This window comes from Bombus huntii, chromosome 14 (assembly GCF_024542735.1).
Source record: "Bombus huntii isolate Logan2020A chromosome 14, iyBomHunt1.1, whole genome shotgun sequence".
NCBI classification, from domain to species: domain Eukaryota; kingdom Metazoa; phylum Arthropoda; class Insecta; order Hymenoptera; family Apidae; genus Bombus; species Bombus huntii.
Genome location: NC_066251.1, coordinates 2,200,161 through 2,225,659, shown reverse-complemented (window position 1 = coordinate 2,225,659; position 25,499 = coordinate 2,200,161). Strand labels below are relative to the sequence as shown.

Here is a 25,499-nt window from a genome sequence, read left to right as displayed (position 1 = left end):
AAAGGAACTTAATACGTATTATTTTCATGAAATATAGAATTTTCATTGTATTGGATTAACCAGGAAATACGTATGAAATACGTAATACACCTGATTGTCTCTTTAATAAGTAATATGCCATCATTCCTTACAAATTCTCTGCTAAATCTCATACAGTCGTTGATCTTTGACTTCGATATCATCGTAACATTTTAGATGGTTCTTGATTTTTAAGACTGAAATACCTGTTTCTAAATTTAGCAAATCGCTACGATATGGTGCTACGTCGAATGAATATTTACAATTTGGTTCTTCGATATCTTTCCTGAATTATAAAATTCACATGCACTCAACCGCTTGTTTTCTGCTCGTAATGTATTTCTAAAATCACGGGTGCTAATCCCACAAAATATGCAAAAACTTTCCGTTCAATCCAATACTTATAATATATTCACAAAAGAAAGTTTATAAATTAAACGATAATCAAAGAAGACACCTGTTGTGTTTTTGTCCATCATTTCGATCCCACTGTGGTGATTTCACCTTCGACTCACTATTTCAAACTGTTTCTCTTTCATTGACATTTACCTAGCACGGATCATAAACTTCATTTTCTTGTATAGGAGGCGAAAACCTTTTGCAATCACGAAGAAGATGGCTCGTGAACACCTGTAACGACGATCGTGCGCGGTTTAATTCGACGTTAAAACGTGCGGACTAGACGCGATATTAATCACCGGACTATGGTGAAAACGTCGATCGGCTGAGTGAACTCTCGATCTTGATTTACGAAGTCTACGAAACGAAGAGAAGGAAACTGACACGGTATCCTCCTTCGAAAGAATTGAATTGCCAACGTTTCGTTTCTCTCTCGCTCGTGTTCTTTTCTTTTCTTTTTTTCTTTCTTTTTTTTTTGTTATAACGTTTGCCAGCCCGTTTTCACACGAATGCTTTGTTGCATTGTGAAGCAATGCAAATTCGGCTTGTTCATAATGCTTAGCTAACGAGTCCCTTCATTTGCCGGCGATGTAACGGGTATGTAAATAAGAAAATTGCTGCCTTTCCATTGCATTAACGCTACATTAGAATCCCCTAGGCGTAATCATTTTGATCACTTTTTCTCCTCGTTCTTTTAATGTTTCTAGTTATGGAATTTTTTTACTTGATGACATTTTATATCTGTGTTAACATACCATACGCATGAAGTTTTGAAGTTATATCTATTCTTCATCATTTACGAGATGATTGTTATACAAGGTTTTGTTCCAAAAGAAATTTTATTATTGAAATTTTATTATTTATCATATTGAATATTCACCTGGTAGTGTGTATCTATGTTTCCATCTAAAGGAGCCCACTGTAGATCAATATTTCTGTTCAGTTTATTACGTTGAATGTTGAATATTGGAGAACGTGCAACAAGACAGGGTATTAATGCATGATAAATTTTATTATTTTGCAAATCGTTCAAAACATTTCCATTCTGCGGAATATATTTTGTTTTTTGTACAGACGAAAAATTTGACGCAAACAACCCACACAAAGAGCGTTCGTAGTCATCCTCGGATGCAACGTATTGCGCTGAATTATTAATGGTCGTCCCTGGCAATCGCTAATCGTGACTAGTCGCGTAACGGTAAAGAAAAAGAGAAATGTTCTTTCTACATCCAATGACACCGATTGGTGAAACCTGCGACAACCTGGTTCGCGACAGGTCAGCACGCTCAGGAATTTTGGCTTCTCTGAATTCGCCGTTTGCAGGTTTTCGCTGATTAATTAAGTGACAACGTTTTCATTATAACATTTAGAATCAAGCATAGATAGCTGTCCTAAAAAATTTCAGTTGATCAGTAGAAAGTTCATAACGATTGAAATATGTATGTAGGAAGCAAATTAATCATCAATTCTAGTATATTTGAATAAAGTTTAATCAGTTGTAGAATTTTGTTAAATTGGGTGCAGTTTCAAGACTATTTTACATTTTATTTTTTTTTATTACATCATATAATTTTGTTATCTAATTAGATATTTAACCGGAGCAATTTCTAATCGCATTACATAATGTAATTTTATGTAACCGCTTCACTTTATAATTTCTTAAATATCACACATGAGTAAAATCTTGAAATATTGATCAACCTTAGCTACAGCTTATAATCATTCAAATAATGTTTTCTACGTATGATGAAACGTAAGAATCATACCCTGAATATAAAATATATTCGTTGATTGACAAATAATTTATGACAAATAATCTTTGGAATATACATTAAATAAACTTTATTTTGTATTCTGTTCAGTACTGGACCAAAATTATGAATGCCTGAAGTATATGTACCTATAGTATCACTAAATTTAAATGATTGTATTGTATATAGATCATGATCATAAAATAAATAGTGGGCGTATCAGATATCTTCTTTCGAAAAGGTAAAAAGAAACATTTTGAACAAGGAATTAAGAATTATTAATTTCGAATTAACCGATTATAGCCAGTAGTATATGTACATTATTTCACTTACACGTTAATTGATTTATTTTTCTCAGCTGTAATTGCTTAATAAATTCTTCCATTTATACATGAAGCGGTTTAAAGATATAGATACATAATTTTTAAAAACATACAACGTCATTTAAAATCAACAAGATAATCTACCGATAATCTTTGATTTTTGTGTATATATGAATTATTAAATCCCAAATATTGGCAATTTAGTTAATCCTAGTTAATATATTGACGTTTACGAATATCAATTCTACGAAGATCTTAATATTCGAAAAGAAAAAAGATAATTCACGGAGATTAATGATGATGAAATGATGAAGCTAGCCAAGAGAAATTCATAATTCATGATTCTTAAGATTGTCTCGCAGATTGTATTTACAATTCAAATACCAAAATTAAACGGTGTAATTCTGGGTGAAAGAACAATACTAATTTGATGTATAATTCCTGAATCTGTTTGTTATCTAATTAACAGTTTTATGATTTGCAAGACGGTGTAATGTAAGATATAAACGGAGTTTACCTGTACATGCGTACACGGTGCTAAGGAAACCGAAGGCCGATTTTTATCGGTCTGCGGTCAATCAGGCATTCGAGAAGAATCGTACGAGTCTAAAAAATAGTCGATTATGCAATCCACGTAAGATATACTAAATTCTTTATGAATTTCACGTTAGCCATGCTTTTGGCAAGCGATCGTTCAAATAATTCTTGATACACAGCTGCGTTCACAATTTTTACAGTTAATTTATACAAATTGGTGTTGAAAATACCTGTGTTCAACATGCTATTTAACAAAGATTAATAAAGATAAAATAACGAAAGTAGTCAAAGAATGTGCATGATTTATTAATCGCGAGACTGCATTGAGGCTTGAATTGGCGATTCAAACGTTGTGAGTCATCCCCATAAAGAAAGATTTGTAGCTGTAAGAAGCTTAATATGTGATTTGTAGTTGTAAGAAGCGTAATATATGTGGTTGGGCCGTGTCTCTATTTGTGTTTCCTTTGACACATAAGAAATTTGGATCTCTTTCAAATTTATAATGATTGCAAATGAATAATAAATTATTGCGCGATACAGGGTTAATAATAGATAAAGGAACTCTACAATATATTGCAACGTCAAAATTGTTTATCAATTTTCCAAAAGATTTACCCTAATATAACACATGTACATCTAATTGTAATCCAATAATTACATATACAGATAACTAATAGTAATAATAAATACACACAACAAATAAAAAAGTTGTCACAAAAGTTGCTCAATAAATTTGTAAAATACTTCCAAAAATAAATGACAGTTTCGACTATCATGCTATTGTCGCCATTCCAACCATAAAGAATAACTTCAATTTTTTAACAAAATCGTTTCCAAATTTTTAAGTTTATATTGATGCAGCAAGACCTGAATATCTAGTTGTATCTTTCCAATCGATGAGTGTTGTCCTATTTCTGTTATCCTACACACACGCCTCAAGTTCTTGAGCCTTTACATTGGATCGACAAGAAAGAACGCGTTCATCTAGCGATTCGTTCGTACGCGGAAAAATGCGTGCAAAAGTGACCAGGAAAAAATTCGGTAGAAAGCAGTTGGAATCCGGTGGAATTTCTATCGAAGCACGCGATACCATCCCGTCCTCGCCGTGTTTGTTCCTCTACCAGCGCGATAAACACGCATGCACGGTGCAATGCACGCGCACGTTTGCTCAGTTGACGTTTTCTAAAAAGTAAACGCTACATCTCTTAGGATTTCGAGCGTAGTTTCTATTCCTGGTAAAAATCAGCCGGCCGTGAAAACTTGAATCGTTTGTGTGTCTACCTTGTGTGGCTAAAAATTCATTCTTTAAATTTCCACTCATGCAATTTTGAAAAAATTCCTTTTTATCACAGTACGATATCATTTTCACATCATTTTTGCGAAAAGTCAATGATATTAGAACGATGGAATAAATACGGATAAATCGACTTGAATTCATTCTATAATTATTGATCTAATTACGCATATCATTCCTAAATACGCTCATCTTTTTATGCAAATAGATCTCTATGACTAAAACAATCGAATGGAATGGGATTATGTCAATGATATGTAAGGAATAATCAAAGCAAGCATCAAAGATGCCGACGTGTACGTTAGAAGGGTTTGATACGTGGAACAGAATTTCTGGGAATATTTTACAATCTACTATTGTATTAACCCTATTTGCAAATCTGATCTTACCGCTGTAAAAAGTCATAGAATTGCTTTTAATAAGCTATTTATAACTGACTGAACATTTAGATAAATCATTCATAAATTCTAGAGTATATCGTGTTACATCTAAATTTTAGTCACGTACAGATTGATTTCTATTGGCATAGAATTTTTAAAAATTTGAAATTTATCATTCGTGACTTGTTACCTTTAACTTATATGCCATACGTATCAAACAGTAAATTGCTAAAATAATTAACGTGTCTACGGATTCAAATATATACAAAATGAACAGTACGAATAAAATATCGTAGACATAGCTCGATATAAAATTTCGCGATTCTTGACTTTCAAAGTTTTCTCCAGAATGATCACAATTAATTACACTTATGAATCCATTCTAAATTAGCTCTTAATTACGATCTATAAATTCATAAATGTTTATTTGGACCACACTAATCTTAAATCAAACAGTTTTTCTATCCTCTAAGACTAATTAATTTTAATTTATCTTAAAGTCCTCTAATTTCGATTAAATTCTAATCTACTTAATTAATTCGAAAGTAATTTGATAAACCTCATCTAAAAATTTTATAATAGAAATTTTTAATTCTGTAGTTTGATTATTTTTTTTTTTTTTTTTTTTAGATATTTGTTACAGATAATGTTTTCTGTCTCAAGGTTCAAATAATTAATCAAATAATTAGTTACATATGTATGGACGATATATCTGAAGCAACTGACCAAACAATAGCAATATTTTCTACCAATACAGATTCGCGAATGCATTCTCTACGAGTCGAAGACATTGAAAGTTGCATACTTTGGTGAAAGGAATGTAGCATGGTATCTGAGCCACACAGTAGTGCGTAAAGTGGCATGCCTAAAAGCGCTAACTATTTTTCACCATTCACTGTAAATGCTTGTACATTGAGTTTCAAATTAACAAGTTTGTTAATATCAGACGAAGTCGAAAAACGTGCCCACAAAAATATAAATCTCTACTCTATAATCGTAATTAGTCGAGTGATTAATCCAAACAGATTAAATGCAGTGAGAGTATCGTTTGACGGATACTAATAAAAGATGATAATATTAAATACCACGAATAAAATACCGATCAGATAAAATGTATAAAATTGCAAGTTTATAATCTACATCAAATAGTATAATTTCATTAAAAATAAAAGATGCTCCGGGAATTTTGAGCGGACATTATGTGTAAAAAAGTAGGTTTTCGCAGAGGAATCAAACCAACAGTTGTCAAAAATCTGCCACTGTGATGAAAGCAAAAATAGAAGACATCTTCAGAATTTTTTAACAAGAGTCTACGGTATAAAAATGGAAAAATTCTCGCGTGAGAACCAAAGCAACAGTTGGCCGAAAGTCTCCATCGCCATAAAAGCAAGGCATCGGTATTGCATGGTATGTCATGATGTAGATAAAAGGAAGAAAGGAAATGGAAGAAATTCGATAGATTTCCCGTAGCGGCAGGAAACTGCTGAAAGTTTCATAAGCGGTGGCCGAACGGGCCCCTCCGGCGGAAGTCGAGTGAAAACGGTCCGCAAACGTGCGTGGCTTGAAAACGATACGAATCGATAAGTGGTGGTACGTTGCTCCGGTCAGAAGAAATACTCGCGCGATCACAACGAATGAACCAGCCTGAACGGAGCTCGGATCTGAAGTTTTTGCTCCTAGCAAGCCGGCGAAGTTTTCAGGTTAAAATACGCTCGCTTCAACCTGACAACAGGTCCGGCAACTTGCACCTTATGTAAGTTTCACCGGTGACTTGGTGTGCATTGTATTTACGTATATGCCTGTATGCATGTATTTATATGTGAATTTACCTTTCGCGGCATTATCGCGCTATTATACGCGGCCACTATATCTAGAAATGGTAAATGCTAGAAACAATACGACCGGTCTGTTATTAATTGCAATGTCGAAGATTCGAGACGAACCGAAGACAGGATTCGGCAGGAGCAAGAAGAAAAATTTGCGAATCGATGTTTCGTCTGAAATTAATTGTATAACTTGTAGCGTAATAACTTATTTGGATTATATGCGTTAGGAATGCTGGTCGGTTTATTAAAACGTATTTTTTATAGAATAGAGCAACATATCGGTTTACGATTACGTTAGATATCGAGAAAACATCACCAACTCTTTCACTATGAAGCGTCCCCATTTTCTTTCGTTACGCATCGCTTCAAACGACTCTTTCAACACAAGTTAGGTCTGCGCATAGCTGCAAAACTAAATTATTATTAATTTGATCGTTGCGTATGACGCAAGAGGCAAACGTTTTCCTACTAAGTTTGTCAAATTTCCTATTTTCCTATTCATAATGAACTTGTGCGATGTCCCTATTATTCCAAAGAAATTGTTATACGTTGACCGAAGATGATGATTTATTTTACTTATATTTTTCTACGCATCAACACGAATTATTTCACTGCTTGGTCGGTTCTTAATGGGTCAATGAAGTCACACAAATTATTATTTCTATTTATTCGAACGAACTTTTAGTTAATAACCGATGAACTGAACTGTTGCTAGCAGAATCTACTTATCCGAACGTTTGGGTTCTTATTGATGAAAATTAGTGAGCTCCTATTCTATAAATTCTAATCGACTCAACTATGTTGACCAACTATGTTGACCTGACGACCAAATACGTAGAGTTCTACTGTACAGTCGAACGATTTGACTGGAAGGGTGAACTTGAAGTGAAGTTGGCGAATTGAACCGCCTCGATCTCAAGCAACTCGGATAATCTCAACAGAGATTGAACTTTCGCGTGTACAAATTGGTCGGCACAGGGGGTCTGGAAATGAAGAATCGAGAAATACGCGCGTGATTTCGCGTTTCTTGCGCGTACTTTTTCTTCGTAAGTGCTCGTATTGAAGCGAGGCCACGAAAGTCGGTCATTGCCTTCTTTATCGTTATATACGTAAGAAAGGCAGGCCACGAGGCGCATGGAGATTGAACTTCTTTTTTCGAAAACCGTGTTTGTCGAACGTCGGAAGGCGAGCCACGATGAATTATGCGGGAACCGTATGAAATGGAACGAGGCGGGATGGGACGCCACGAAATAGGAACGAAGGAAACTTTGAAACGAACTGTAGGACACTCGTTGGACCACCTGTTTTAAAATACTTCGTTTTTCCTTTGTCACATTACGCTACGTGATTCACAGATACTACGAACTAGAATGGCCAGAGAAAGTATCGACTAATCAGGTCTAAGTATATTAAACTTCGTATCATTCTGTGGTATTGCATCGTATTATACGAAAGGTGACTTTTCTAGAAATTAAGTTGAAAACAATGAGAGTTGTTACTATCGGAGTTTCAAAAAATTGGAATAGAAAATTTCCTAAGGAAACTTTATAGAAATAGATAGTGAATTATAAAAAGGTACGTGAAGATTCGTCACTGATTGATCGCCAAAAGGAAAACCTATGACCGCGTTACTTACAGGCTGATTCATTCTTTTCGTACGAGTATAAAAAATTTGACGCTATAAAAATGAAGCGTAGGGCTTGATAAAAAAAAGATGGCTCATTAGAAAGTGCGGGTCATAGGAAACCTGTTATATTCAAATATTTCGATACATTACGCTATGCGATTTATATTACATGTTATTTTGTTTGTTAGAATACGTCAGGTGAAACAATGGAAACAGTTACGTAACTGACATAATTGTATAAGTTGTTTTATAACTGGAACGTAATTAGGAAGTTTGGACGTTAAAGCGTGTCTTAAGGCAGTCAATGTCAAATCTGCTGGAGTTCCTTCATATTTCGCAATTATGAAACTCGTGTGATATGATATAATTAGTGTACAGCGTTCAGAATATTATATCACGTATGAAGTGATTTAATATCAAGTTAAAACGACAGCCCAAAACTTTACGTCTCTCGATGCCCTTCGTCTCAAAGATCACACGCGATCTACCTAGGCTTCGCTTTCTTACAAAAGAAAAAATTAATCGTGTCTTCTCTCGTCAATCGAGGAAAGTGAAAGCGAATAAAAGAACGCATACACAGGCCATTAAAAGAGTTCATTGCTTTCAGCAAAAATAAAAATGAACATTCGTCTTTTGTCGGATGTACATTCGTAAATATCGCTCGAAAGCTTGAGATCGTTTGTTACGTTTGATCGTTTGAGAAGAGAACTTGAATATCTTGATGTGGGAAAAATGTACATGTACGAGATTTTTCGTACGGGTTTTCGTTTTTCTTGATATCTTTGTCATTTTTTGCCAAATTGTGCCAAGACGAAGTTCGTTGGTTCAGAACAAGCGACATTGTGATTCTTCGGTTGAGGTTAGGTTCTTGGATTGAGACTGTACAATTTTTCATTTAAATAGTAAATAATAAATTAGTAAATTCTAAGCACAATTTTTCATTTAAATAGTAAATAATAAATTAGTAAATTCTAAGCACAATTATTTCATCTCATTGGAATTTATTTAGAGGGAGGATATATTAGCATGTATTGAAGCAAGATGATATTTAAATAAAATGGATATGCATTTAAATAGGTTTAAATTTTATAGTGAGTTTTATATTTAAATTTAAGCCCACTTAAGTAGCTATTTGTTTCCTTTGAATATTATTTTGCATTGGTAATAATTTCATAAAAACATAAATCTCTGTCGAATCCACAGGCTAATTACAATCGATAGCAAACTCTTAAGTTGCAATGTACACGCGTCGTAATTATTTCATCCAATTGGAATTTATTTAGATGGAGGATACATTAGCTTGCATTAGGTTGGCAACTACGTGATTGCGGATTTTGCAATACCACCTAATGACAAAATCCGCAATCACTTAGTTACCAACCTAATAAAAGCTAATGTATCCTCCCTTTAAATAAATTCCAATGCAATACCACCTAATGACAAAATCTGCAATCACTTAGTTGCCAACCTAATATTAAAGCAAGATAATATTTAAGTAAAATGAATATCTATTTAAATAGATTTAAATTTTATAGTGAGTTTTACATTTAAATTTAAATCTACTTAAATAGGTATTTGTTTTGCTCGAATATTATTTGGCATTGGTAATAGTTTCATAAAAATATAAATCTCTGTAGAATCCACAGGCTAATTGCAATCGATAGCAAACTCTTAAGTTGCAATGTACATGCTTCGAAATGAAATAGCAAGAGAGGTACACGCTTGAAGAAAGGAATTCGACTTGTTCCTAGTGTTACGATTAATTGAGAATCAGGAAATGGATTCAATTGAAGGAAGGAATGGTAACAGTAAGGAAAAGATAGGAAAGTAGCAGGGGAAAGAACGAAATGACAGAAAGGAAGCAAATAGATGAAATATATGGGACAGATGCTTGTTCCTACATTTTACATAAATCAACGTGAGAGAATTTCTTCTCGGTTGGGAACGTTGAACGAGCCAAAGGCGTCGAGCATGATCTACAACGAGCCGAAGAATAATAGAAGGCTCGCTGGTTGCTTTCACCTGATTCCAGGTTAAGCGTTAATTGTACCGGTTAATAAAATTCGCAGGCCTGTTTTAAAAGTCCCATGTAAAAATCGTCGATCGTGCTCGAAATTCAAATTTCGGTGAAAGTAGGAAGACACCGGAAAAAGGTTGTTAATTGGCCGGCGGCAGAATTCACGAGTTATTTACCAATGACAATGTTGTTACTAGATTCAGTGAATTTTTATGCAATTCTGAGAAATATGAAAATACAAGGCTCACAAATATGGATTTCTATGCAAGCACGTACTTTGAAAAATGTAATTAAAAAGATAGAATCTTGGGGAAAAATTGTTTTACCTACCAAAAATTATGGAAAGCATAGTACTTTGAATGTTTCATATACCACGCATATATATTCATATATTATGCGTATTTTATGAACTTTCTCATCTTTGTATTTATCTTTCATGCACACGACTCCACAATCTATATAATGTATTCGATTGGCTCTAGAGGGGGACATATGTCTATTCTTGTCGCACAGTGGTCCGCTCTTTGTCTACGACCACACCTGCCATCTATCGAAAACGGTTTAAACTACGAGAAAGTAACAGGATCATAGAACGTGCGAGGAGGTAACTCAGCCTCTGTTAGACAAAGAGCGTGTTAGTGTACGACAAGGACAGACATACGTCTCTTTCTAATTCATTGAATTTTCATTAATTGCTCCGTTTCTGGGATAAATTCTCGCTCATTTGGAATCGTAGAATATAGACGGGGATCCCTGACAACATTTTGGCACCGCTTTCGACCGGAATTTGTACCTAATTATTCAATTTTTAATAATTATCTACGGCGTACCCTCGTCACCCAGGGGCGACGCCGTGAATTTTCGCATAATTCTCGCCACGCGTGATTAATTTACGAACTTTTACGCACGAAGAACTTAGCGTAGGATCTAAGGAAGCTTCTAAAATTCCATACAGAGCGAATTAATGCCGCAAAAGATTGATATTTATGAAAAATCGCAGGCCCGTGCCGCGGTAGCCGCGACACTTACAACGATAATCGTTGATAACTAATTAGTTAAAGGAAAATTCCGGTCGAAATTGATGTGTGAATCTTGCCAGAGATTTTACCTTTATCGTACGATCCTGAAAGTCCATGAATTTTATCAAGGAAAAGCGTAATTAACGAATAATCCTGAAATTAGAGGGATAAGTACATCTGTCCACAATATAGCTTTCCTTGTCTGTGACGTCACGTATGTCTGTCCTTTTCGCACAGTAGTGCGCTCCTTGTTTAACAGGAATTGAGATACCTCCTCGCACGTTCTATGCTCCTGTTACTTTCTCGCAGTTCCAACCAAATTCAATAGATGGCAGCATCGATCGTAGACAAGGAGCGCACTACTGTGCGACAAGGACAGATAATGGAAATTAGTTGCACCTTTTCGCCACTACGTGGCGCTAGTGATGCACAAATGGCGCGAATTTTGATTTCGAAAAAAGCCAATTAGGAGGATTAATTTACGATCTTTTGCTGTTGCATCTTCCTAATTGAACCCTCAGCTTTCTTTCTTACACTATTCGAACCTCGAATTGCCTCTACGAAAGTTTACAAGCATTTCGCAAATCAACATTTCCCAGTTTAATATAGTATAACAATTAATTTACCACGTTGATAAACGAGATACAGAAATCGTTATATAAATCGTTGGACGAGCCGTATGTACACGAAATGATGATTCATTTGTAACATGTTGCAAGATCAAGTTGCCGTATGTATGCCGGTCGCATTAATTACGGGGAACATCGACCTTCGTGGTGTTAAAAGCTTTCACGAATAAGCGACCTTATTATACAATGTCGCACACCATGAGGTGTCTTCGAAAATTTCCACGATAAATCAGCGAACTACGAATATTTATGTAAATCTGTATCTTACCGAATGGAATCAAAAAATGGAATTAATTCACCTGAACACTATCCTTCATCTGGATAAATTTTTATTGGATGACAGGGGTCTGTTGAATAAAAATGCCATAGTAATACAGCGATAAACATGCTTCGCCTGAATAAATTTTAATTGGACGAAATAATTTTATTAAGCACAGATATATTCGAATAAAGTACAATGTAGAGTACACCATGTGTTATCAACAATTTGCCAAAGTTAGCAAACCAATAGACTAGCAGCATTTCTTCGGCGGCTCTGTATCTTCTTTTAAACTAAAACAGTTCTCTTCTTTTAAACTACAACGTTCTGCAAAACGAATTAGATATTTAAAGAATTATTAAATTAACGTTAATTGTCTAAATTTTGGCATTTCGCTTACATACAAAAGGCGAGTCAACTTGTTTGTAATAAAACAAATAAATAACTCTCACAGAAAGAAAATATCCATTTAATTTCTATAAGTGATTGCCACTAGGGATTTTGTCACTAGCTGGTATTGCCAACCTAATAAATTCCCCAGAAATGGCTACTATATTTACCTAAGCCATTCAAAATTACTTTGTCCGAATAAGTTTACCAAATAACCTTACTTTATCTGAAAACACTAAGAGTATTACAACGACTCTGTATCTTCGTGCATTTATGAATAACAATGCACGCCTAATAAATTGCAAAGATGTACATGAATTCTTTAGTTACGTTCATAGAAACATAAACTTGTATCGTATTTAAATTCTTAAATAAATGCATCAACTTCTATTTATCTCTCCCTGCTGCACGCCTGCGTAGTAATTATTAGGTTGGCAACTAAGTGATTGCGGATTTTGTCATTAGGCAGTATTGACAAAATCCGCAATCACTTAGTTGCCAAGCCAATAGAAGAGAAGAGAAGAGAAGAGAAAGAAAAGATTAGCTACATTCAAGATTAGGCTGAGCTCTCGTAACAGTTAAATGAAGAAAACTAATAGATAATATGTCATGCAATTAAGTTCATTCGTTTCAGACGAACGTTCTATTAGGTTTCAATCTAAACGATTCCATGTCCAATAGGAATGATCGTTGCCGAGCTTTCATAAAACTTTAATTAATTCGAAGATCGTAAAGGTACAAACCTACGAAGTTGCTTGGATGATCATGTTCGTTAGATTAAATATGTGTCGCACAAGGCAAGCATTTATGAGGTTACTCGTTACGAAGATACGTGTTTAGATGGAATATATTGGCTACAAAAGCGTAGCAACGACGACAGTTTGTTAATTAATGAAGCGAATGATGTGCCAAGACAAGAAGAAATAGCCATACTAAAGTGGACTCGTAATTTTGGTTCGATATGCTTGAACATCCACAATTACAAGAAACACTTATGAAGATATTTAAATTGGAATTAAAGGAAAAAAAAGAAATTATAGAATAAATTGTGCTATCGTTTATTTATTAAACGTTATATTAGACGATCTATTAATTGAAAATTAAATAAATAAAAATTACAAAACCTGAGAAATATCGCGCAAACATGATTCGATGGGGTGAACGCTATATTCCAAGCGAAGAACTGGACGTGATGGTTTTAGTTTACGTTTCTATGGGTTGAGAACCGCTCGAACGTCAATCGAAGCATCACATCAATTTCACAAATTGCTTTATATTTACCGTGTAATAATTTGACGATGGCATTACAATAAGCTGTGTCCTCTGAACACAAATATAGAATGTGAAGCTTCCCTGACCAATCCACGGAAGCAATGTTAATAGAGATGAGAACTTTACTTTCAATGAAGCACAGCCTGTAATCTGAAATCTCGTTATTCGGTTATTTCCCTATTATTCGAACACGTTCTTGTCTCGACATTCCATTATCCAAGTGATCGTTTACGATACAGGTTGCCTCTCTTCATCTTGGAAGAAATATTTCATCGAGTCTGTTCATAACGCGGTACCATGCAAGTTAAGTGGCGTCCTTACAATTTTCTGTGTCTCTACTGAATTTTATAATTAAATAAATCCTTTTATATTCCTGTATCTGTAAAATTTGAACCACTAAGTTACAATAGTTAAAATATTACATAAAATAATTGCCCGTGGTCGTACGGAATTTAAACGTTGCATTAAAGTGATATTTCAATTTTTAATTATTTTTATTATTCGAAATCGAAGAATTTATAATAATATGACGCGCCAGTGTTTTTCAAATCGTGGAGATCTCTTCGTGTCTTCGGTTTACGTAGATCACTTCCACGTAGTATTTATTCTATTATTCTGATAAACCTTGGCAAAATTATTTAACAATTTTCAATAACTCTTTTCGTTAGAAATTTCATCCGTCATTTCGTTAAAATAAAGAAATAACGAACAAAAGAAGGAGAAAAACAAAACTTCGCCTATAATTCATCCAGATATATGATTACAGTGTTAAACTGGACAACGTAGCTATTTTTCGCATCGCGGTTTCGCGGGTAATCGTTGGCGGCGTTTCCATGAAACGGAACGAAACGAAACGGGAGCGAGAAAGGAGGTGAAAAGGGTAAACGCGACTGAGAATGGGGAATATGGCGAAGAAGAAAGTTAAACGCGGTCTCTCACGGTACTTTATGCTACTTTTCTCTCCCGACAAGAAAACGTTTTTTTCTTCCCATTAGACTACTAGCTTTGGTCGGTTCTAACTTCCAGGTATAGTAACCTTAAGGCTCGTTTAGATTAGTCAAATCGTTCGACAGCAAGTGCCCCATATCCAGTTCAAGGATCTCGAAACCATTTCACTAATATGAAACTGCTAGTTGGAAATTTCGACTTATTCAAAGTCAAGTGACTTGATCAATAAGAACGAACAAAAGAAGAAATTTATATATAATAAATAATATTTATATAGAATGTATATGTGATGGATATATGAATAATCTCCTTTGCAATAGGCTGTTTGTCTGAAATACGAGTAAACATACTACTAGACATATAAAATATAGTAAAATATAGTAATACTGCAAGCGAAGTAAATAACAGGCATCCTGATGAAGAAATTACAAATTATTTGTATCGACTAAAATTTTTACAGTAATTTTTGTGTCAATTATTAACTTCGATTGGTTCAAATGAGCTTAATTGAATTTGTCATTTGATTTTGACATAACTAAAATTTGATGTGAAATTGTTAGAAAATATTAAATACGATATTTCAAATCTTCTTCTTTACACAAAATTATAATTAATGATTTGTAAAATTTATAGGAAGAATAACGTTTCCTAATAATGTAAAATCTAATATAACTTGTAATAAAAAATATCTATACAATAAACTCTATAATAAAGAGTGTTTATTCTTCAGGCGTAAGTAGAATGAGACGCTACTGTAGAATGCGAGGCTACAGTAGAATGAGACTTCACGAACGCGGCTTTACGCGGCTACCGCAATTTTTCACGCATCGACAAACGAATTGATCGAAGAGAAAAATCGCTTTTTATGGCTCTCGTCCCTTTCCTTCCCGCCTCGCTAATTACATTCGCTGGGCTGTTCGCTCATTTCCGTGTCGTTTCACTTGTGCTCGGTCACGTTCGAACAGTATCGAGAAATATGACACACTTATTACATTATGGCTGAGCGTCGCGTCGTTTCTACTGTTAAAATTTGATTAACCGAAAATTTAATGGATTTACTTTTGAATCTTTATTGGCAACTTATTCGGCATCTGAAAATGTGCGCTCTGATTTCACTTTAGATTGTACAGAAATGTTTTGTGCCTTGCTTTTCCATCATATACGGGGTGTCACGTATCAACTGTACTCACAAAATGTTGTTAACGATCTGTGAGTAAATATAAGAGCAAAATATCGTACAACGAGCGATATTCGTATCACTTAAACATTATTCGTGTTCGTACTAAAACATGGAATTTATTTTTAATGATTAATTAAACGAAAGGTGTTGAAAGGTTAAGATATATACAGAAGAGAAGAGTAAGATATAAAAATGCCAAAAGTCGAATGCAAGCAGAAGATAAAGAATAAAGAAATTGCACTTTTTCCTTGAATTTATTGAAATTTCAAATAAAATATGTGCGTTGATGAATAGTAATAGATGATATATTTCTTTGATAAATAGTGAAATGTTAAAAATAAATAATAATCGCTTATGTATATTGTGCGTTCATAAAGTCTCTTAAAAAAAGAAAAAGTAAGGACATAATGGCTACGAGTTAAGATAATCTTTAATATGTGCTGTGTTTCAATATGTTTCACGATAAAGCTACGAAATTTCGTAAAATAACAGGATTTATGTAACACGATGAGGGAAGAGAAGAAAATAGCGGCGGCGAAGAAGACAAAAGAAAAAGGGAGAATGGCGCGTACTGCGGCCGATATCGGCAAACTGTATAATCGACGAAATAATTACGTTCTCCCCTTAATAGGCGATCTTGAGAATCGATTTCTCTGATCGTGGAGAATCGACGATCGAACGTTACCTCGCGACAGTTAGCGATACGACGTTGGCTCTTGGCTTTCGAAAATCTGTAACGCCAGTGAAATTTTCACGGATGGTCGATCTTAGCTGGTCAGCCAACTGCGACACTGACGAACCGATTCCTTTTTCTTCTCTTTTCTTTTCTTTTTCTTCGCTAATTAACTCGCTACTACGATCTAAACAAGATACATATTCGCATTAATGTTACAGCGCTGTTCAAAAGTGTTACATAGACGAAGAAAATATTTTGTTGTTGCTAGACTATGGATAATTGTGCAAATTTTTATGTACGCGACTAAGGAGTCACTCGCAAAGATCTTCGTATATTCTACAAAAAGGATTTTATAATAAAATGAAATACCACAAAATTTCACGCCGAAGTTACGCTATGTATTTCGATGTAATTTAGAGTAATTAATATTTTGGCTATCGCCTCTTTTGCTCCGCTTCCGACTGCAACATTTTCTTGATAGCTTCGTTTTCTGTAATTTTTTTCGTAGCAGGTCATCCTCATAAGTAACATGGATCGTGTGAAAAAGGAATTTCCGTTACTATAAAATACAAAGTCGAGGCATTCGGTTATTCGTTAAGAATATGATGTTAAAACCATTTATTTGTTTTTTAATAATAGATATAAATTTTTCTACGCAATGGAACTAGTCTACGATCCTTGTATCGGGAATAAAGTGGAAATAAGAGGGAAACAAAAGCACTTGTCTGCAAATGTACATACAAAGTGGTTTTGAAAGCATCCGTTTCTAGTTGTGTTCTTTAATCTACGCGCATTGTGCTAATTAGCTAAGCTACGCGAATAATGAACATAAAATGTATAACGTGGAATAATTGCAAACCTAATAAAGACTCGGCTAATTGCCACGCAAATGACAATAGAGTGAAAATATTGTGAAAAAGTTCTCTTCGCCGGAGAATGTAATCGGATTTTTAATCAGTTACCAGTTCCTCTCTTATCTCGAAACAACTCTGGAACGCTCTGTGAAGCAGAACTCTACTTAGATGCAGTATTACAATTGGAAACGCTTTCACAAGATTTCAGAGCGCGTAGTATGTCGCAATATTCTTTTATCGCGATACGTTGATTAAGTAAGGGATTGAAAATTTATAAAATATACGATAAATTCACAAGTGGGCGTCCTGTTCTGAGAATAAGAAGAAACGAGAAAAGATCGATTTTTTTAGAAATGGGAAAGGTCAGACATACTTTTTAATAAATAGCATAAATTCTGTAGAAATTTTTATTGGGATTTACTCAGACGATCTTATTTAAGATTTAACATTTGGAATATTATAATAGGATATTTTATAAAATTAATTATTAACACTGTACTTGATTATTATTATTATGATAATGTTAATTTGAAAAGATAATTAATATCTTAAGTTGTTTCCATTCCTTTAGAAAATGATATACATAGCGTATTAACGGTATTCTTTAGTTGTTCTTTATTCGTGCCAAATATAAATGAAATTTCTAAAATAAAGCCTTCTTATTGCAGAAAACATTCAGTGTCTGGATAACATAATTATTAATGGCTTGTGAAACTCGATAGGAGAAATTGTTCACGGCGCCAGGAAACGTTTAAACAAATAAACGATATTACAATTTTACGATTGTTTATAATGAAACGAAACTTTCCATAAAACCTTTCTTGAATGTAACAGCTTCACGTTTCCCACGCAGACTATTATACCCCATTTCGGTTAAATAGGGAAGTTTACGATTCTCAATTTTCGATTCAGTAGGTCTTGGTAATTGATCGTGGAAACCGCAAATAACTTTCTCTGGTTTTTGTAATGGTGTTTGTCGTGACTAATATCTCATCGTAAGCCCGCATTTCTTTCTCCAAATGTAAGAATAATTCGCCAGAAAAATTTCACAAATCAAACGGCCAGCTATTTCTCCGTATTCCCTTCATAATATTTGTAATTTTTAACGAAATACATTTTCACTATACCTCTCATTTCATTTCACATATTCACTATTCATCCTATGGCGATAGAAGATTCGTCTCTATTTACAGTGTGAAGTTATTCGACAAAAGTTGCATAATACTGCGAAACAACTATGTATACGTATTACGTATTGAACGAGACTGCTTAATCGTAAAAGAAATGAAAAGTTATGTTTTCAATTCTTCCGGAGATTAATCAAACTTTTAACTTTGTATTTCTCAACGAAGTTCTCTTTAAAATCACATGTAAATTGTATAGTTGCATTATTCAAAATAACAGCACCATTTTTATCACTTCGTAAAGTGTGTTATTTATTGCATGTTTAACAATTTCTGCATCATTAAATATAACAGTGAATAATATTCCCTGCATTAAGAATTCCCTCCTATTAAGTACGTGTACCACCGTATGGTACACGTGCATGTACCACTGAATAATTTTCCACTCGTTGAAAGTCGTCCACATTGCTGAATAATAATGCGACAATAACTTACCACGATCAAACGCTTGTTCGCTACATGAAGCTAATTAAACATCTACGAGCTAAACTTCCACCTGTCTAATACGTTTTTCTAAAAAAAGAAAAAATTCGACGTTTAAGTTAGGTGATTGATAGGTTTGAGCAACACGCGGTATAAATCTGAACGTTTCCTCAACGGTGACCGCATTTTTGTTAGTTTATCGACCCGAACGAGCACAAAGAAGAAAATGGCCTCTCCGAGGCGGACTGAATCGGCTCCTGGTGATCGAGATCCATGAAAATATTTCGATATTTCGCGTTTGTTTCCCGGTCAAACATTTAGGCGTAATAGCAGCGACAGGTTCCACGGATCAGTAACACGTTCACTTTCTTTTCAGGTGTCGACTAGCAGAACGACCTGTTGTTGGCTGCTGCTCGTCTGCTTCATCGTACTTCTCGCAACTCTCGACAATGCTGAAGGTAATCACTTACCAACTTTCCAATGATATGAATCTTTCGCTTATTTTCCTCTCTTAACGTAATACCAGTTCGTTTCCTCTCGTTTCGAAATATCAGGGTAATTGGTACTGCATATCGACGACGGTTTGCTAAGAGAGCGATACAAGCGAAGAAAGTAAATTTTTCAGGAAATCAGTTCGAGATAAATAATTATTAATTACTCACACATTTACTGATAGCTTATTTTACTTTTAATTTAGTTAGTACAGCGAGTTTTGGATTGATAAATCCCTGTGGATCGATAAATGGTAAAATATTGTTTCTTACGTAGGAAACAGTTAATTATCATTTAATAATTGTGACATTAACTCGCTTTCAGAGTTTATTTTTGCAAACATAGCGTCTTAAAAAATTAATCGCGTGCCAAGCCACCTCTTACGTATGTATTATGTGATATGAATGCGTTACCGGTATATAAATTAACGGATGGTGCTCGAAAAGTAGCCGTAATTTAGTCTGCTATGTGTCGACTTTTTCTTCAGTTTTGGACCTGTTCAGATTTTACATTTTTAATTCAACTTGACCAGAGAAGTGCGATAAATAATTCGATCAATAATTTCAGTCTTCCTATTCTTGTTAATTCGTTTCCCTGTCAAGATAATTTTGTTTGAAATCCGAGTACATACGATCAATCGTTCGACTCACTATACCTGAAAATCTACAATTTTCTCAGTTTATATTTAGTTTCATTCAAGAAATGTTTCTTTCAAATTCTTTAACGTTCTAAAAGTGGACGTTCTAAAAGTGAAACTTTTATTCTATATATTTCAACTATAGACAAATATTTTTCCGGTCAATGTATAAATATGTGATATCGCTTTGAACGAATCGTCAATTTTACATTATTTCATCGTAAAAGCATATGTAACGTATATTTCATCATTCGGTTTAAATTATTTCTACAACCATTTTTATTTTTCAAAAGACAAGGTTGCGGAAGCAAAGCACTATGTAGAATGAGCGAAAGGCGCTAATCTCCATTTTCGTTTCTTCATTACAAACATGAGTCATTATATAAGAATGGCCCACATATTCTCAAATGATCAAAGTTATGTAAACTGGTACTAATATTTCGAAAAACTTTCTCGGGCAAACGTAACTTCTCTTCTAAGAGCATTTGCATAAACGTATGTATCTATGTTAAATACGTTTTTTACACTAAATTTGCAAGAATTTTCAATTTACACTAAGACAAATTTAACAGTATGTACCTTTGTATTAATGATCAGTATATATTTTATGTTGGTTATCTTTTGTCTTTGTTGTATTATTCATTGCCTTTGTGATTGATGTTTCGAAAGTTCTTCGCCTTTTGCAATAATGAATTCTTTTGAATAATTTTTATAATATTTCCAGAATAAATAATTCCAGAATAAATATCAAGTAAATAGAACAAATAGAGTTGAACATGCAGTGCCAATATCTTACCTATCTATTTCTTTATTTCAACAAGAAAAATCAATTTGCAACGCGTTAGTATAAAAATAATGCGTGAAACAGGTACAAGGAAAAGATTTCGCAGACCGGCAACCGCCGCCCCATCGATCTCGAGCGATCAGGAAGTCTCAGCAAGCGTGAACAGATTCAAGGTCACGCGAAATCGTATCAATAATAAGAACAAGAAGAATGAAATTCAGACTGGTAAACCGGAGGACTACAAGGTAGGTATGATAATTATTGTCACATATACAATGGTATAAAGAATTCTGTACTGATTCGTGCAATTCGCTGAAACTATTTAACTATCTCGGTGTCATGTAATTAGTAATTTAGAAAACCTACATTTACGCTTCAGCAACTTTGTTACTTGTATTCCAAGAAACGAATTCTTTGAACAAAAAATATTACAAAATATGGTGTAATTTATGATACAATTTACAGTAAAATTTAATTTATAATAATTTTCTTCTTTACGAATTCTTTAACGTAAAAACTTATGTTTTGATCTTCGTAATATCAGAAATATCCATTTGTTATTTCCTCGTTATTTACTTTCTCAAGGAAATAAATGAGAGACGAAAAGCAACGAAGGAGTCGTAATGTAGTTTTAATTTGTACAGCTTGTATGTTACTATACAAACTGGTCTCAATACCGGACGAAAATTGGGAAATTTTTACCCGAAGACATACAACCGGATTTGTGTACGCACATCATATTCGCCTTCGGTTGGTTGAAGAAGAACAAGCTGACCAGCTTCGAGTCGAACGACGAAACGAAAGATGGAAAAACTGGACTATACGAACGAATCGTGAATTTAAAGAAGGCTAGTCCCTCTTTGAAAATTTTACTTGCGATTGGTGAGTATCTTTGGGAATATATCTTCCTCGAAGATGGATGGATTCAAATATGTCAGGAAGAAAATGTATACCTATTTATTTATTAACAAATTGATCAAAACATTGAATAGTGTATTTTAAAATTTCTGTATATGAAGATTTATGAAGGTGTCATCGTTTATAATTTTAATCAGGTGGATGGTCGTTCGGCACTCAGAAATTCAAAGACATGTCCTCGACGAGGTACGCAAGGCAAACCTTCATATACAGTGCCATTTCGTATCTGCGTGATCGAAATTTCGATGGCCTCGACATCGACTGGGAATATCCGAAAGGAGGAGACGACAAGAAGAACTACGTTCTTCTGTTGAAAGGTAAATACAGAATTAATGCTAATTGGATTCTCATTACGCGTGCTATATGCTCACAGATAATCCACTTACAAAATCTACTTCTACATTGTAAAACTCCACACAAATTATCTAATTATACTATTCCATTTATTTACATCTACAGAGCTTCGAGAAGCGTTCGAAGCTGAAGCTCAGGAGAAGAAAATGCCGAGACTTCTTTTAACAGCTGCTGTACCGGTTGGTCCTGACAATGTGAAAAGTGGATACGATGTACCAGCAGTTGCTAGGTAAATCGACGTAACGAAATTAAAATTTCTTAGCTTTACGCTTCATTCAATAGAAGGATAAATATATAAAATCTGATAATAAAATAAAACAAGAAAACTATAGGTTTTTATATCGTTACACAAATTATTGCAAAATGGAGCTATCTTCAATTGTAAAAAGAAGAAATATAAAATTCGTCGTTTTGACGATTTTGCTAATTCCATTGTCAATGGGTTGATAAAAATCATTATATCTACTTAGCTACCTAGACTTCATCAACCTGATGGCATACGATTTCCACGGGAAATGGGAGCGAGAGACGGGTCACAACGCACCTTTGTACGCTTCTTCGTTAGATTCCGAATGGCAGAAACAGCTTAGTGTGGATAACGCGGCCTCCATGTGGGTCCGTTTGGGTGCCCCTAAAGAGAAACTGATCATCGGCATGCCGACCTATGGCCGATCTTTCACTCTCTCGAACGTCTCCAATTTCCGTGTTCATGCACCTGCCAGTGGCGGTGGCAAGGCTGGCGAATACACCAAGGAATCCGGCTTTCTTGCCTATTACGAGGTACCTGCGATCTCTTGCTTCTGAACGTGACTCTTGCTTCACCCAAAGTGCCATTTTACTCACTGAAACTTGCGTGGATCGTAAATTTAAATCAAACTTTTTTTAACTCGCGAGGTCCTTAGATAATCGATCGATTAGATGCTTTCCCCGTTTCTTGCGGTTAGAAATTTATTATCGCTTTATTCCCGGTTGAAGGTAGTTAAAGGGTAAGCAATTTAGCTGTCTGTTTGATTCTAATAATAAGTGGGAATGGTGATTACTGGGTTGTGTGATTCAAAGGGATAGTTAAAACGATGGTTTTAAGGAAAAATGTAAATGTAGATACAGTGGCTCGCGAAACTATTTGAACGCTTATAGAAACTCTTTATGAATACGTTACACAAAACATTTCAAAAAGTTTAATACAATATCTACGCGTTTACAAAAATTTTCCAGAGTAAGTATTCAAGTATGTGTTTAATGAGTCACAGTATAGAGATGTTTGAATGGTTTTGAAGTTTGATTAACTTTTTTGAATGAGAATTTGAAGAAGAAAGAAGAGCAATTTTTCTTTCGTACAAACGATAAGTACACCTTTTTTCTATTTTCTATAGATCTGCGAGATGTTACAAAACGGTGCAGCTTATATCTGGGACGACGAGATGAAAGTACCATACTTGGTGCAGAACGAGCAGTGGGTGGGTTTCGACGACGAGAAATCTATTCGAGGCAAAATGGACTGGCTGAAGAGCAAAGGTTACGGCGGTGCCATGGTGTGGACGGTTGATATGGATGACTTCAACGGCACAGTTTGCGGTGGAAATGTCAAGTACCCCTTAATCGGAGCGATGAGGGAGGAATTGCTCGGAATATCAAGAGGTCCAAGTGCCAAGGACGTCGATTGGAGCGCCGTGGCCAGCACTGTATCTGAAAGCATCTTGAAAAAGCCAGAACCTTACAAGATATTGGTCTCGGATGTTATCAACAAGGCGAAGAAACTTCAAAAACCGACAACGCAACTCGTCGTTAATCCTCCTACCAATGGTAAACTTTTCTCCTCGAATTTTTTGGTTTGCGTTAACGCATTATAAATTATTTAATCATTGTTCGTAGAAAGGGCAGCCCAATCAATGTGCTACCTAACAAATTGGTCGCACAGAAGACCTGGAGCTGGAAAATTTGTACCGGAAGATATCGATCCAACTCTCTGCACGCATATAGTCTATTCGTTCGCAACCTTGAAAAATTACTTGCTTGCAGAAGAAAGCGAGAAGGACACGGAGATGTATGAAAGATTGATCGCTCTGCGAAATAAGAATCCTGACATTAAGGTTGGATCCTATTTTTCATACATATTGATCGATATTGATACGTTTGACACGTATTTTGATACGTATCAAGCAGACCATGGTATATATCGATCGTCTTAATGATTTTTCAGATATTATTGGCGATCGGTGGTTGGGCTTTCGGGTCAACCCCGTTCAAAGAACTGACCAGTAATACTTTCCGTATGAATCAATTCGTTTATGAAGCCATCGAATTTCTCAGAGAATACAAATTTGATGGTCTAGACGTTGATTGGGAATATCCACGGTAAATTTCGAAAAATGATTTCTTCGCCTTCGATGTTCCCTCGTTCCTTCGTTTTATATTCTTCTTTTTATTTATTACATTAGGGGTGGTGACGACCGAGCAGCCTATGTGAATCTTTTGAAGGAACTTCGACTGGCATTCGAGGGTGAAGCAAATAGTTCTGGACAACCAAAATTAATCTTATCAGCCGCGGTACCAGCTAGTTTTGAGGCTATTGCCGCAGGGTAAATTCCAGTTATTGAGTTTCCTTAATAATTAATTAATTATCTTTAACAAAAACAAATTTCAATATCTCACAACGTGTGGCTACTATCGAGCGTATGGCTTCGAAATGCAGCTAAATTATTTTTCTAGCTTCTTCCTTTGAGCTAGTTCGTTAATTTCAGGTACGATGTACCAGAAATATCTAAGTATCTGGACTTCATTAACGTGATGACGTACGATTTTCACGGCCAGTGGGAGAGACAAGTCGGTCACAATAGTCCTTTGTATCCTTTGGAAAGTGCTACCAGTTACCAGAAAAAGTTGACAGTGGTACGTATTGAAAATTGCTTTCTCCTACATTTTTATTAAGTATGGTTCCACTCTTTCGTGTAATCGACAAGTAATGTTCTTTCTTAACGAATATTCTAATTCTGTAAGAAAATACTATTTTAAATACTCAATTAAATCCTATAACTCGGCACTGTGAATGATCAGCACCACAAAATGTACATCTTTCAATATCTCATATGTATATGAAAAAACTATAGGATTACAGTGCAAGGGAATGGGTGAAACAAGGTGCTCCAAAGGAGAAATTAATGATCGGTATGCCAACTTATGGCAGATCCTTCACATTAGTGGACAAAGAGAAATTCGACATCGGAGCCCCAGCCTCAGGAGGTGGAATAGCTGGCAATTTCACCAACGAAGCCGGATTCCTCTCGTCTTACGAGGTATTACACATCAGC

The 25,499-nt window shown here is 34.9% G+C and overlaps 1 protein-coding gene across 1 annotated transcript in view; it reads left to right on the top strand.

The window, feature by feature from the left end:
* Positions 1-25,499, top strand: part of LOC126872905 (probable chitinase 10) — a 31,248-nt gene that overhangs the window by 4,383 nt on the left and 1,366 nt on the right. Inside the window, exons 2-13 of the mRNA XM_050633156.1 lie at positions 19,383-19,464; positions 21,004-21,164; positions 21,564-21,801; positions 21,975-22,154; positions 22,297-22,420; positions 22,662-22,971; positions 23,565-23,994; positions 24,064-24,281; positions 24,392-24,546; positions 24,630-24,770; positions 24,933-25,080; positions 25,299-25,484. Of these exons, the coding sequence (XP_050489113.1) occupies positions 19,383-19,464; positions 21,004-21,164; positions 21,564-21,801; positions 21,975-22,154; positions 22,297-22,420; positions 22,662-22,971; positions 23,565-23,994; positions 24,064-24,281; positions 24,392-24,546; positions 24,630-24,770; positions 24,933-25,080; positions 25,299-25,484 (2,373 nt within the window). The remainder of the gene's footprint in view (positions 1-19,382; positions 19,465-21,003; positions 21,165-21,563; positions 21,802-21,974; positions 22,155-22,296; positions 22,421-22,661; positions 22,972-23,564; positions 23,995-24,063; positions 24,282-24,391; positions 24,547-24,629; positions 24,771-24,932; positions 25,081-25,298; positions 25,485-25,499) is intronic.